The 16,450-nt window shown below is 29.9% G+C and overlaps 1 protein-coding gene across 5 annotated transcripts in view; it reads left to right on the plus strand.

Annotated features, from left to right (window-relative positions):
* Nucleotides 1-16,450, plus strand: part of rump (heterogeneous nuclear ribonucleoprotein rumpelstiltskin) — a 123,714-nt gene that overhangs the window by 16,526 nt on the left and 90,738 nt on the right. For all 5 annotated transcript variants that reach the window (XM_075369404.1, XM_075369368.1, XM_075369375.1 and 2 more), the window contains exon 3: nucleotides 6,827-6,981. In XM_075369404.1, the coding sequence (XP_075225519.1) occupies nucleotides 6,827-6,981 (155 nt within the window). The remainder of the gene's footprint in view (nucleotides 1-6,826; nucleotides 6,982-16,450) is intronic.

Here is a 16,450-nt window from a genome sequence, read left to right on the forward strand (position 1 = left end):
AAATCTTTAGTTATTCTCCTTGTATAATTCACACTCAACTTGTGTTTTCAGTTGTTGCCTTGATTCTGTACATCAGTTGAAAAGGAAAAGCAACAGACTACATCTATACCTTACTCCTTGCTTCATATTCTATTATTGTTACCTGATTCTTGAGCGGATTTAACTCCTCTTCTCTTCTAACATTTAAATCCAAATTTTCTTAAAAATTTCATTATTTTATGTCATCCTCTACATTATCAAATGGTTTCTCCAGATCTACACATGCTGTGTAGCTAGCTTTATTTTTTTTAAGCTTATCTTCTAAAATTAATCTTAATTTAGGGTTAACATGTCCTTTCTTGTATTCATGCTTTTTCTGAAAACAATCAAATAAAAGGTGTTACACTTTTTACCACATGTTATACTGAATTGTAAAATATGTCCTATTGAGTATTTTTATTCATGAGACATTAAACTTATGCTGTGGGTGAATGTCATTTATTTGCTTCTGCTCTCTTGACATGGTAACAATTAGATTAAACAAAAACAATGAAGGTTATTAAATCGAACGATTTATTTAATTTTAGATCTAATTAAATCTTTGTGATGTGTACTGTTAAACATTTTTATATCAATTATTCAGTGCTTTTCATACAGTATTGAAATTCAGATGTTATCAAATCCTGTTGTTTTGTTCAGATCATGTTTAAATCTCTCGGACCATAGAGCTTCCTTTGAAGTCATTAGTTTATTTTTCTTCTTGTACTACATTTTATCAAGTAATTCCTCCCTCCTTCCTGTGTATCATAGATACTATCACATTTTACCATTTCTTCTCTGTTTAATAAAGGTTTTTTATTGCACCTCTTATACTATTATACAGAGTGAGTCAAAAGTATGGAAACCCCTCATCAACTTTAAAATAATTCCAGATAGAATACTGAACTTTCAGGATAAAGTATCGATCAATTATCCTTTCTTTTGATGAGAAATAGAATTTCAACTCCTTTTTAGGTGATGGCCCAGGGGTTGTAACTAAATATTTTAAATTGCAACACTTTTGTGTGATGCTTCATTTTAATGGTCTCTTTAAGACAAGGAAAATGATTTTAAGTAAAAACCATTACTTCTATGTCCAAAATGGCGGCAGGATAAAGTTAGGATTTTGAAAATTATCGAATTAGTAAGTCACATAATAAAATTTAAAAAATTAAACTGAAATAAATAAAAATTTAATTTAAAAGTTAAATATACATTTAAAGTTTGATCCCATTTTCCTCATTAGTTTTGTGGAGGTGGGATCATACTGAGTATGTTGGGACTTTTACGTGAACCCGTGCATCTTTAGTGTTTTGTGGTAAGACCTGCTTATGCATCAACTTGTCCAGTGGTTTCACAATAACTTTAATGTTATTACACAATTACTTTATGCTTTGGTATTAACCTGCTAATACGAAAGCAATGGTTATAATCTGACATGTAATGAAACATTTCAGAAAGTGTAGTTTCAGTTCTATCTCTTTCAAGTTGCTCAAATTCTGACCTCAGAGAATCTGAGATTAGTAAGTTTATCCAGAATATTAATCATAATATTAATCAGTAACTTTTTTTGTCCCAAAATAGCCAGATTTATGAGTGAAAGATAAAGTATACCAAGTACTGTGTTTGGATTAATGAATCACGTAGTGAGAGAGAGGAAATGGCTTTTTTATAAATATATTAAAAATAGTTCAACAGCAGCTACATGCACAAAACACTGTGATACTCTTTTTTTCTTCATGAACATAGAATGAATTAGGGAAGAGTAAATTCTTTTTGTTTAAAAATAATTGTGGTAGTGCTTGTCTGTTTATGTCTGGCTTATTTAAAGCCAGTAAGAAAAATTATTCTAACAAACTTTTTTTACTGATTGTTTTACTCAGATATTGGTAAAAAAAACTGAAAACAGATTGTAGCTGCAAAAATAGTACCATTGATCAGGATCTGATTAATGTAATATCATGTAATTGATAATTTGTATTTTTTTTTCATGTTAAATGAAAAAAAGACATCCATTACTGGTTGAACCGTGTTATTGTTATAATTTTGTGTGACTGTTGTGTGAAAATTATACATGCATATAATTCTTTTTCTTAAATATAAATAACCAATAAGATAATGAAATGGATGATTTCAACAATTATCAGTGACAGAGCTCCTTTTACTGTAGTATTACATTTCTATTTGGATTTTAATTTTATGTTTTTGAGAAGTGGCGTAAGATTACAATGAAAGTGTCATACATAACTGATTTTGAAGAGCCACTATTTCAAAGAGAATGATTGCATTGAAGATTCTTAGTCTTAAGAATTCTTAGTCTTAAGAGTTTTAATAAGACAAAAAAAATTTTTTGTCTTATTAAAACTCTTAGAATGATTATTGAATTCGGTATGTTATTTAATGAAAACAGTCATCACCTCCATCCCCAGCAGTAGTAGTGTCCCTAATTTCTAATTAGGTGAGATATATACCCCAAATCAAATAATTACTGTGCTTTATTAAAATTTACAAACTTCCTGAGAGGATACAGTTCTGTTAGGAATTACTGACAAGAATGGAACATACTGTGAACAATCGATTGTATTCTGTAAGTTGGGAAAATCACTAGGTCATTCATAAACAAAAAAAAAAACTTAAAATTTGTTTAATAACAAGATTATAAATAAAATTAGAAACAGTGGAACAAAAAACTGAATTTGTGAAAATGCATTCATTATGACCAAAATCTTATAATTTTATCTGTACTACAAATTCATTTTCACATGTAATGTGATTGAAAAAGGAAAATGTCAATTTTCATTAAGTTACGCTTGATTACATACTTGATGTATAAAATCACATTTGTTGGAAACAAATGTAATATTTGAAAAATGCTTTGTGGTAGTATATGACCATGCGTCTGATAATTGTTAGATGGTTTTAATATGTACTACTGTTGGTAAACCCCTTTAACAGATGAAATTTGGAATAATCTTTTTTTATAATTGTGTAATTTCCAGTTTACCCATAATTATTTACATATCTGTCACCACAAATTGAACAAAAAGAAAACATAGATATGAATTTAAAATATCCTGGAAATTTTTTTATTGAATTTTAACGCAACTTATTAAAATATAAAAGATCACTTCTCATCTGCATATTAAAATTACTTTTTATAAAATTTGAAAAATTTAAATTCTGTACTTGAACATTAACATAGACATTAACTGTTTTTCCTGTAATTTAACTGCGTAATAATTTTTTTCTGACATTTTTGATAAAAAATCTGCCATCAATCAGAAATTGAACAGTAAACCAAAATCTGTGTTTCATGTTGAAAATTATTAATAAAAAACAAAATCAAATGCAGTAATGTGTAAAACCTTAATTTTACTTAAAATCTATAAAGACACAGTATAGACATAAGAACCACCAAACCAATTTGAGTAATTCCTGTACAGTTTTAAACTGTGCTTCCCTGAGTGCTGTACACGGTGCAATAATTAACCTCCTCCTGCTATGAACACCTCTAATTTCACTGTCTTTGATATTGCTTGATGATTAATATAAATAATAATGTTTTAAATTTCTCTAACCTTCTTTGACTATCCCCAATGATTTACTCTTATTAAAAAGTATAGATAACTTTTTTTAAATATACTGCAATATTGAATTTTATTCTTTTGCAACATTTATTCTAACTTGAAAAAAAGTTAAAACTCTTTAACAGACAAGAGAGATTCACATCTTTTACTAACCTAAGGACTGATACCTCTTTCAATAAAAAGAATACGAAATAAATCGCATAGATTTTTTATTTTCTTCAAAAATATGTTCTATCATTAGACAACAATAAGATACATGATGGTACTTAACAGTTTTAGGCTTACTTCTCCCACCACCCTCCAATTACCTTTTAAAATAAACTAAAATGAAGTAATGTATGCCAACCAACTTAAGTACAATCATGTATCTTATTATTTTCTAATGATAGAACATATTTTTGAAGAAAATAAGAAAGCTATGTGATTTATTTCATATTCTTTTTATTGAAAGAGGTATCAGTCCTTAGGTTTGTAAAAGATGTGAATCTCTCTTGTCTGTTAAGAGTTTTAACTTTTTTTAAAGGTAGAATAAATGTTGCAAAAGAAGAAAATTGAATATTGCAGTATATTTAAAAAAAAGTTATGTATACTTTTTTTATTGAATTAGAACAATTATTTGGAGGATTTAGTAAAAATAAAGGAACTTTAGTAATAAGTAATTCTCAATCTATTAAATTATGGTTAAAGTTATTAAATTTCAAGAAAACAGGTATTACGTTTTCACAATTTCTTTGATTACTATCATAGTTTACTTATTTGTAATCTATTTATTCACCTATTTATTTCAACTTCTGTTTACGAGGTCTGTTCAGAAAATAAGAACATTTTTAATTATGCACCAATGGAGATACTTAGTGATGTGCGGTAGGTAGCGTTGCGTTCCACATAACTTTCTTTGTAACCACATATTCTTGGATTGTTGATATCGGTTAGTTTTTGTGTTATTGTTATTTGAGTGCAATGTATTTTAAGTGTTAGTAGCGATTTTTGTATGTGCAATTATCTGGAATAATGATACAACGTAAAATTGTGTGAAGTGGGAGAAAACTTTCACAGAAATATTTCAACTTTTGAAACAAGCTTACAGAGATTATGATTTGGGTCATACGCAATTTTACGAATGGTCACAATTTAAAAGTGGTCTTTTAAATTAAATACTGTTAGGTTGGCAGGCTTAGTTAAGTAGTCAGTTAGATGATCCTTGACCAGGAAGGCCTCGACTTCAACTGATGACGCCCATGTTCAGAAAATCAACAATCTGGTGCATGGAAGTAGCCGATTGACTGTCAGAGAACTTTCAGAAGAGGTTAGCATCTCAATTGGATCATGCCACAACAATCTGACTGAAAAATTGAACAGGCCTCAAGTTGCAGCAAAGTTTGTTCCTCATTTGATGATCAAACAGCAGAAAGAACATAGAGTGGATATATAAGAACATAGTCAGCAAATTCTTGAAAAAGCCAATGACAATGAAACATTCATGCAAAGGATCATAATGGGAGATGAAAGCTGGGCTTACGGCTACAACATTGAGACAAAAGTTCAATCAATTTAAATACATTGCACTCAAGTAACAATAACACAAAAACTAAACGAGATATCAACAATCCAAGAACATGTGATTGCAGAGGAGGCTATGCGGAACAATGCTTCCAGCCACACGTCACTAAATATCTCTGTTGGCGTGTTATTAAAAATGTTTGGTTATTTTCCAAACAGACCTCCTAATGTTCAAAGTATTTTTTAGAACAATTTGTATAATATTTTATTTATATTTTGTAATTATTTTTTTAAATTTTAATAAAGAGCTTATGGACTTATGTATGAAGATGATTTGATTAAATTTTAACTCATGAATTAATTTTAACCAATTTATTCTAATTGGTAAATTATTTTTTGGCTTAGTTTCAAAAACTGTATAAAATGCAACCAAATATAAGGAATATTGGGAATAGACAGTAAACTGTATTTCAATAGTTAACTATCTAAGGCTAAATAAACATTTTACCCTGATTACAAATATACTATGGTTATATGCATGTATAACATCTGTAGTCATTTTCAAAAAATTCCCACTTTTTATTTATAGTTTAATGGTCTTAAATTATATTTATTAGTAACAAAAGAATATATGGATTATTGCAAAATATGTTCTTTAATTTGAAACATTGACTTGTAAATAAATAAGGGATTTTCTGTTATTTCAATTTCTAGAGAATGAAGATTGTTGAATGGTTATTGAAATAAGATTGAAAATATTTTTTTTTAACTCCTCAAAAAAAGTGCAGGTAGCCCAAAGTCTTTTCATACATCGGTTATTTGTAAACATGTTAATGGCAAAAACAATAAAAGGTACTGTTAAATTATATTTAAAAAAATCGTTAATTCAGGTTTGGTCAGGTTTATATAGTTAACCTGATTTTGTAAGGGATCATCTGGTAACATTTTTCTTCAGTTAGTGGATGACAGGCTTCTTTAGTGAAAAATTACTTTGTGAAAAATAATAACTTTCATAGAAAATTGTATAACTTACACAATAACTGAACATTTAATATTAATAGGGAGTGCAATTCAAGTTATCTGGTTTGTCAATCCTATACAACCTATAAAAATTTATTTTGAGAAAACATTTAAATTATTTGCTGAATTAAACAATCTCAAATGGTAAAAATTTCAAAAGATCTTTTGCAATTAATTAACAAATAAGAGTGGAGTATGTTCAGATGTGCATTCCTGAGTAAAATATTAATTAATCATTCACCATTTGCGAAAAAGGAAAACAAAAATTTAACTACTTCAAAGGTCTGCATGTGGTTTACTAAAAATGTATTTTTTTTTTTTTTAGATACTGTTAGGTTGGCAGGCTTAGTTAAGATGTTAGATTGCAAAATATAAATTAGCACATATACTCTTGTTTGGCTGCTGAGGAGTGTCTTTGTTTATTAAGAATGAGCTTAGTGTTAGCAGGTGCAACTTTGAATAAGAAAATATATTTTTTTACTAATATGATTAAAAATATTTATTTTTTAGCTTTTATAGTTGAGCTGGTTTGTTGGTGTTAATACATTTTTATTGCTCTTGTCATGCGGCTTTCTTTAGAGTTCTGTTAAATTTTTACAATTGCCTTCTGATAAGAGAATGTATTAAGTTTACTTTGAATTTTAAGAAGATTATTTTGACATGAATTTTGTTGTTATAAGGTTTGGTATGTTATGTTTTAGTTGGGGAAGTGTCCTATGTTGAGCTGTTCGTTGATGAAAATGATAAACCTAGAGGTTGTGGTATTGTTGAATTTGAAACTCCAGAACTGGCAAAAAAAGCTGTACAGAAAATGCATAGATATGATTTAAAAGGACGAAAATTAGTTGTGAAAGAGGTAAATAAATGTGTTGTATTAATGATTGTCATGTCTTTGTTATTGGTTGTGTAATTTCAGTTCATTTTGTTGATGTAAAGGTTACCTATTGGTTTCTTACAAAATTTCAGTTTTGTCATTCACTTTGTATGTTAAGTGTAAAAAAACTGGTTAAAATTTCAGACTTTTCATGAACCTTATTAGTTGTCAAGAAATGTCATTTTTCTATAAATATTTTTATTTTTCAGTTTTCTTTACCAAAAATTCTGTCCTGTCTCATATTATTTTTATTTCTTTCAGTTGTCATTTGAAGTGCTTTTTATAGAGATTATTGCTGTTAGTGAGCTAGAAGATTACCTTTCTAGCTAGATTGCTCCCGTAAGGGCTTTCTTATCCTTATTGTAAGAAGTATATGCATTTTACTTAAACTACCATTTTTGTCTGATCATTACTCATTACTTATGTTAGACCTTTGCTTTGGGATTTTAAGGATTATATTACAGCTACAATGTGGCTACAATGTGGTATGGCTTATACCTTATTTCCCAATACATCAGTTATTTAATCTTCTCTGTAGTTGCTAGGTTTTACAGTTCAATGTTTTATAGATTCTGGGATCGTGACATGATGCTACAGGCCTCTTGGTTTATAGTTGAATAGATGCAGAAACCGTTTCTTTTCTCCATGAATTAAATGGGCTTTTGAAGTAAAAATCTATAAAGTGTGTACAACATTATTAGCTGTATGTTAGTTTTGAATATTTAATTTAGAATAGTACTTAATTTTTTTGGAAATTTTTGAGGTCGTGTAAGCATTGTTTAAGGATTATTCCTTTTCTGATTTTGTTTTAGTGAATCCTATTTAGTTTATTTTAAGAAAAATCAGATATGATAAAAAAATATACAAAATTAAAAATTCCATATTAAGGAAGTTGGGATTTTTACTTCTAAATATAATGGAGAAAAAAAGTTTGTGAAGATAAAATTGTATTTTAGCAGAGTAAGAAAACTCTTTTGTTTTATTACTTGTTATTTATCTTTGTGTTTCTGTGAATATGATATTAACAAATCCAAGATAGAATGATTTCTTCTTGCACTTACATTTATTATTAGTGTCAAGGTGCAATAACAAATTTTGTTAATCATTGTTTGCATCATGGTCAAAACCTTGTGAAAATTATGCCCTGCAAAATTATATTATTATATATGTCCTATAACAGTATTCCTGTAATGGTATATTGCATATCTTCATATATTTAATTTGTATATTTTCATTTGTTTCTTGATACCTGAGAATAAAAAACATTAGGTTTTTCTGATAGTATATGTATATTAATTTTTTATTCTCAGCTTTTTAAAAATTATTTCCATTATATTGCCTAAAATAAGTGAGTGGAAAAAATAAATTTCAAAGTTAATGCAATTGTACATTGACTATGAAGCATGTGAAATTAAATTTAAAAAAAGAAAGAACGTAGACTGCTACTTAAATTCCAAACTACTTAAAATTAGTTTGTGAATTGAGGGTTTTTACTACTTAGTGGATGAAAATGAAATTTAGTAGGTAGTGATGAATTTTTTGAATTCAAAATCATATTTCTATGTTTGGTGACAAAAAATTTGTTTACTTTTTTGACAAATCTGATTAACATTTACTTTGATTTGAGCTCTTTTGCAACTCTCTGAAACTCAGTAAAGGATGTCCCAGTATTTACAAGAGAAGAACAAACAAATCAAGCAGTTAAAAATTCAGTGTAAAAACAAGTTTTCAGTAAATTTTTTTTTTTACCTAAGTTTTAATAAGTTAATTATTACCAAAGTTTGGTTTCTGCTCTAGCAAGTAATGTGGTATGAAAGGTTTAAAATATACTTAAATTAATAATTTTTGCTTTTGAAGAAATTTGTGATGTACTTTGTGGCTTATCAAAGTCTTGAGTGTAGTCTCATAAATTACCTAAAAAGATTTCTGGTAATGGTGTTATTAATTATGCATTATAACAATTTAGTTATATTTGAATTAAAAAAGCAGTTTGTTTATTCTGAAAAAATTTATTCAACAATGATAGTTCTTTCATATTTTTGCGTATCTTATGTTAATGGTTATTACAGTTGTTGATTCATCACTGATTATGACAGAGCTCTTAGGCTGTTTTTGATAGCAAAAATTGGTCTTGTGATAGATTTTTAAATGAGAATAAAATGTAGTTGATGTTTGAATTTGAAAAATGTTTACTGTGCTTTACAGAGTTCAAAATTATTCAGGTTTTATTTGTCTGGAACCACCACTACTTATCTTGAAACTTTTACATTGAACAAATTTGTCAAACTTTTCAAATGTGTGTGTTTTAAGCTTAAGAGATTTCAAAGTTTAGTATGTGGTTTTGTGGTGTATTTACTTTTCATTGCCATATGAATTGATTGAATCATAGGGAACATTGTGTAAACCATTGCTTGTAATTTTAGATTTGTGACAGCTGTTACTCCTTATATTTATTATAAATTAATTGAAATTAAGTGTTATTTTGTATTGACATGCAGAGATTGTATTTTCACTATATGATACAATGCATAAAAGAGCCATTGATTTTCCCTTCAATCAGATTAATCTTAAAAAAGCTGGTTTGTTAATCAACTAAATTGTTTCAATTAATTACTCTATTGCAAGGGAAGTTTCCTAAATTTTTTTTAATAAACTATTCAAAGTTTGATTAGAAACCTGCTTTACTCATATGAAAATATGTTTCTTGAATTAAGGCTATTAATATAAGATTTTATTAGGGAGAGTGGATAGTCTTTTTCTGTTTTATACCATTACACATATTATTTGAGTAGTTGATGGTTATTATCAGCTATTATTTGAGTAGAATCATTTTGTGTGTGTGTGTGTGTGCGCACGCATGTGTGCATGTGAATATAATTGTGTCAATATAATTTTATATGTGTAAATAAACCATTAACAGTACTGGACATATTTGTCCATAATAACTTCAAAATTTATGAAACGGCAACATTTTTGACAAATTCAAAATTCAGAGATTATAAATACAATTTACTGCAATGTAATTATAGAATTAAATACCAACTGAAGATGCATGAACCCGTGAAAATTTATTCTTGGAATTTAGTAATTTTAAGTACAATATAAATAAAATACATTATAATAAGTAGTACAAACAAAAATAAAATTAGTACTCAGAAATACTATATATATATATATATATATATATATATACAAATTAATTTTATTTTTGGTTGTATTTATTATAATGTATTTTATTTATATTGTATTTATTATTTGTATTCTTTTTACATATTCTATTCCAGTTTATTTTGTTAGTAAATAAAGAATATTGTTAATTTACTTTAATTGAAATGTTAATCTTTAGGGTCATTTCATGTCAAATGGAGCAGAGGTTCCCAGTTGACCATTTCTAAACTCATCAAATTTTGTGTACATTTGCTGTGGTCGTAAATGCCTTTATACCAAATTGTAACTATATCTGCTATTGCTGATTTTCTGTGATCTCTTGAAAAAAGGGTACTTACTGGTAGTTAGCGCATACATGCAAAAATTTCTAACTTTGACTTAAAATTTTGAAGGCAATGAAAGTTATAGGTTTGAGTTTTAATATTTTCTGTTAACACTTTATGCTGAATTCAAATATATTATTCACAAGTTTCTTTTAGCACTGGTTTTGAGATTTACAGCTGAAATTTAACTAAAAATTTGTTGCAACATTTGTTGCAAGTCAAACTTTGAGCTTATGTATTTCCTTATCTAGTACTTTAATCGGAATGGACTTTGTAACCTGAAAAAGGGCATAATTGTGTGTAATATCCTAAAGTTTCAAAGCAGCTGGAGGCTTATGTCAGGAGATATTCATCATAAAATTTGATCAAAAACATTTTTACCTACCTTTGATAGCTTATATCTTGGGTACACCTCCTTAGATTTTTGTTAGTTTTATAATAGTTAGAAAGAGCAACTTTTAAACTACAAAATCCATGCAGATTATTTTTTGACCTGTTGTTTATAGTAGCAGAAAAACCAGTTGAAAGATAATGCACTTTTCACACTGGGAGCAAGTCTTCTGTAATGTTTATGGGTTGAATGAGTACTGTCTAGTAGAAAGTAATTTTTTATTAAGTAATATCATCTGTTTTGTGATTGTATTGTTAATACAAAGTTGTTAACTGTATTAGTTAACAACCTTGCCTCCTATTGAATGCAGAGGAGACAATTTCAGCTATTTATATCTGTTACGGCAAGCACAATTTTTAAAAATATTTATTACCCATGTACAAAAATACTAAAATCATAAACAAAATGAAATATAGTCGTAGCAGTAAGAGCAGAGCGCAGTAAAGTATTACAATATTAGAGAACATAGTAGCTTCAAAATAAAATAAAAATATCTAAGTTGGCAGAAATGTTTTAGCACCATTTTTTTAACTCCACTTCAACTTAAATTGTTTCTCAATCATAAACTGGATTTATGATATTTTTGATGGTGCTTCAAGAGTAGCAAAAATGTGCTGTTCTGGAATCCAGCAAGTGTTTTTTTCTAGGGGGCCAATGATAAGAATGAGCTGCACCTTGAGGGTGCATAAAACTAATGAGGACATCATGTTCTTCAAAAGATATATCACATAATGTTTCCAATCCACCAAGTACTGGCATACATGCAAGTCATATATTGGCTTGGTTGCAAGCTGGTAAGTGATATATATGTCTTAGGTAGGTTTGTCAATTTCATAAACATCAGCTTCAAATACTGAAGCATCATTTAAGACTGTTGACTTGGATTTTAGCTTTCCTAACTGGCTTAAACTAGTGGTTCTCTCTTGTTCTAGCATTTGAGTAACCACTACTAAACTGGCTTTCCTGTTCAGGTCGGATTCTCTCAATTTCTCTTTGAATAAAAAACCTGATTCCTGGCATATTTTCTTTACAAAATTCAAATAAGTCTCTTGGTGTCAATATCTAGTTTTCTATAGGTTACTGAAGACTGGCTTGTGCTGCTAATAATTTTATAGTGCTTTCAGTTCCATCACAAACTGATTTTCCGTGGCAGTACCAAAGAAGTTTCATTCATTGGTTATCCCAAAGTCTTCATGGTGGCACAAATTGATAAAATTTGGTATTAAGCAGCTGAACCACTGAAGTAGTGTGTATGCTTTATTTCAGTCATTTTCTTCAAGTATTTGATCAGTTCAGTCAAAAATATATGAACAACAGTGATATCATGGTGCAGACAATCACTGACATACAAATGGTAAGATTCTGAACCCCATTTTCATTGTAAAAACCATGAATGGATGCAGTGTAGCTTGGCTGTTTTCCCAATGGAATCCCTGTGCAGGATCTTGCACAACAAACAAATAGTTCTCAGCAAAATCCATCAGGATAATGGTATTATTATCATTTAAATTTTCCTTCAGTTTTAAACAAAATGGTGGCTAGTCAGGTAAAAAACCTTTAAAGGAACCTTCTAAACATTTAAGGAAAATTCTTCAACACTGTTCACAACGTTTTAGTATATAATCCTTAGATTCTAAGTTGTAGACAGTTTTCTCAATCAGTAGCTTAACATTTTGATGAATGGTACAAATACAAACTGTATGTGTGCCAGCAGCACCAACTGTATTGCACCACTTTGGCCTAAGTTCACAAAATTTTGAGAAGCCAATTTCACGGCCATAATGAGAGCAGTAAGCTATGAACATCTCTTTTAAATTGCACAGAAGTAGATGTTTCTGCTTGTGGACTTTTTCACCATTAATCCTAACTGAAACAAAATCTTTCTTTCCTGGACAGATTTGGGAAAATTCATCATCTTAAAAAAATAGGACCCGTTGTCTAATATCAATTTTTTCCCCTTTTTTTTCTGGTGTTGCCAAAATAGCAACTTAAGATTTAAGCTTCCTGGCCTGCTTCACCATTCGCATTGAAATCTAGAATTCATCAGCTGTTTTCTCAGTACCTCCAGCCAATGTCAAAATCTGAACTTGTGGGTGAGCTGGGATCTAAAGCTTGAAAAATTTTTTTTTACTACTATTTCTGCTTCAGGTAGCCTTTTGAATCCTCTTTGCTGACGTATTTAAGCTTCAAAGGAGAGATTCCAAGTGGTGAAAGTGAGGCAACCATTCTTCCACAAGCCTCTAACATGTCCACATCACTAGATTCTGATTCTGGTTGATCATCCTTTGGCTGAATCTCTCTTTGAGCCAATTCTTACCTACATCATGGACATAACTTTTGACCTGGCTTGAAGTCATAATTTTTTAAAGTTTTAATTGGTCAGCAGAATCAATATCATTACAATCCTTTTCTGGCTTTGTGCAACTTTTCCAAATGGATTATAGTTCTGTAGGAATTCAAAACTTGGCATAACAGCTTTATGATAGGAATATATGTCAGAATCTTCATTAGTTAATTCCAGATTGCCACTGTAAAAGTTCTTTGTCTATTACTGATAGTTCTTTCACAGGCAACAAAAGAAGTTTTCCATAATTAAACGTTAAAGACTAGTGGCATTCAAAGCTATCAGGCTTGCCAAAATGGCAGGGACAAGAACTTCACTCATTTTAAAACAATTCAAAACTCAGGCTCTATGTTGGGTTTTCGGAAGCCTGAAATTTTTATATTTCTTTGAAGTAAATTCCAACCTATAATTGTGATCGCAGAATCTGTTTGATATGTCTCATTTTCCTCATGTTGTGATTTTATGTTAGGGTTATTGGACTGTTATTCAAAATCTCAACCTTTTCTCCTCTTCTTTAATGTGTTATTATTGTCCTTTTAATTGCTGCTTAAGTTTAAATAAATTTTCATAAAACTTGGTGTCTGGAGTAGTTACATTGTGATGTATTTTAAGGGTGATTACAAATTATTTATCAGATTTTTAAAAAATCTGTATTTAAAAAAGTATTTCTTATAAAATTATGAACAATAATGAAAATAAACAGAAACTGTCAAAGTTTCAGGTTCGGTAAAGTGCTCGCCGACAGATAGCAGCACAAGCTCAGTTTTCAAAATGGTGTCTATGCAATAGAAAGCATTCTGTGTCTTTGAGTATGAGAAATGTTTAGCCGTTGTTACTGTGCAGTATTTATTTCAGAAATGGTTTGAAACAACCAGCAGGCCACCAAAGCATTCTAAGATTGTGTTGACAGTTTAAAGATACTGGTTGTTTGTGTTAAGGTAAAATCACAGGATGCCTAAGCATTTTAGATGAAACAGTGGAGAGAGTCACTAAGTAAATTTGACGCGCTTGTAATGAACTTAATATTCTGCAGCCAACCGCCTGGAAGATTTTGCCAAGTCGATTACAACTGAAACCATACCGTATAAAGTTATTATAAAATTTGCAACCAAATTACCTCAACAAACGATAAAAATTTTGTAATGATATGCAGGAGGCTGTGGAAGATGATGATTTTGCTAACCGTCTGGTGTTTAGTGATAAGGCAACATTTCATTGAATGGAAAATTGAATTGCCATAACATCAAGATATGGAGTACTGAACAACCTACTTCTGTAGAACATGAATGTAATGCCTTAAAACTTACTGTTTTTGGCACATTTTCTAAGGTGTACAAACTGTTTATCTTCTTGAAAAATACTGTGATGGGTATTTCATACCTCGATATGATGCAGTTGTGGTTGTTTCCTCAATTGAAAGACGACTCCAATAAATTTGTATTCCAACAAGATGGGGCTCTACCTGACTGGTATGCTATGAGTATGAGGCTTCCTGAATGAAGAACTTTAGTGCCGCTAGGTAGGATTTTGTGCAGATGATGACTTAGCACTCTTAAAATGGCCTACAAGATTTCCTGATCTTACAGTTTGTGATTTTTCCTTTAGGAGTATGTTAAAGACTGTGTTTACGTGACACCACACCCAATATCTTGAGAGCTGCATTTATGACCATCAATAGGGATATGTTAATGCATGTGTGGGCGGAACTGGACTACCCATAGATGTGTGTTAGGATGAATGCAGGCCATATTGAACGTTTATGAAAGTATGAGTGAGATTTGGACAGTTTGTTTATTTTCATTATCATTCATAATTTTATGTATATTATTTTTTTAAATATAGATTTTTAAAATTTGATGAATCATTTGTAATCACTCTATATATAAATTTTCGAGTTTATTTCTCTGTAATTTGTGACACACTGACTAAACAAAAATAACAAACATTAAATTGATGTTTTGGTTCATGTCAAACCATACAGGCATGCCATTACATTGGCAAAGCCATGTAATGTCATTACCATGTATACAAATTATTTTACAAATGTGTAAAGGCATTTCATTACATGGCATTGCCTGTTAACATTTGTCTTAAACTACCCAATAGATGTGACCTAATTGAAAATGAGGTTTACACTGATAATAGCATTAACATTAATTTCAATGAGGTGTAAATTGAATGGTGCAGTTGTCTATTTGAGAACCAGTTTTCACTGAGCTCATTTATTTATTTTCAGACTGCACCACTGTTATAAGATCTACAATGATTAAAGGTTTTAATTTTGTTTTTATTCAAGTTTTTTGTTTTATTGTTTAAGTGCTCTATTCTTTTATTCAAGTTTCATCTTATTTTTAATTATTTAATCCTTGTTTAGATTATCAATTTATTTATTTAACTTTTCTTCCCAACACACACTGAGTTGCAGAACACTTTACACTATACACATACACTTATACTACACCAAGAACACTACACAATTAACAACTTATACCCTTACACAACTACATTACAACATTCTGTACTATTTCTTCTTACACATACACTGTGATGTTGCGACACCTTATGAAGTGCAACCATAACCCAAGGTGGAAACTATCGTGCTGACGGGTGAATGGCTCTATGTAGTGAGTCTCAAACAATGTCCTCTGGGCACGGGGGCAAACCCAGTTGTATTATTCTCTATTTCCAGTATGTGTGCGCTCTGCTAGAGTGGTCCTTTATATTGCCGGTACTCAGACCAAAATTTCAGTTCTAAAAATAAATTTTATGATGCTTGGTGGTCTATCTGAAAAAACCACCAGTTTTAGTCTAGTGAAAAGACCTTGGTCAGCTTTGTCTGATGAGGATAATATTACTGCAGAAGAGAGTATACTGAATTCTAATCTAAAATATAAGAATATTTGTTTTGAAGTTCTTTGGAATAATCAGGGGGGTGGCACCCTCCAAAAGGTTTCACCTTTCCTGATTAACAAATGATCACTGGTTCTATTGGTTCTTTGAAGAAAACATCAGAAAACTGCGAGACAGAACAATTTTGATGGAAACATTTAATAATGAGCAGAGTTGCTTCCTGTTATATCTCAGCAATATGGGCGGCATAGATATAAGTGCGACATGCCACAAGACCCTAAATACCAGCCAGGGAGTAATCTTTTGCCACGACCTTCTGGAGATGGATATAAATAAATTGCTGATGAACTTTGTAACCAGGAAGTTGTGGAGGTG

The sequence above is a fragment of the Lycorma delicatula genome, chromosome 1 (genome assembly GCF_047948215.1).
Source record: "Lycorma delicatula isolate Av1 chromosome 1, ASM4794821v1, whole genome shotgun sequence".
Classification (NCBI taxonomy): domain Eukaryota; kingdom Metazoa; phylum Arthropoda; class Insecta; order Hemiptera; family Fulgoridae; genus Lycorma; species Lycorma delicatula.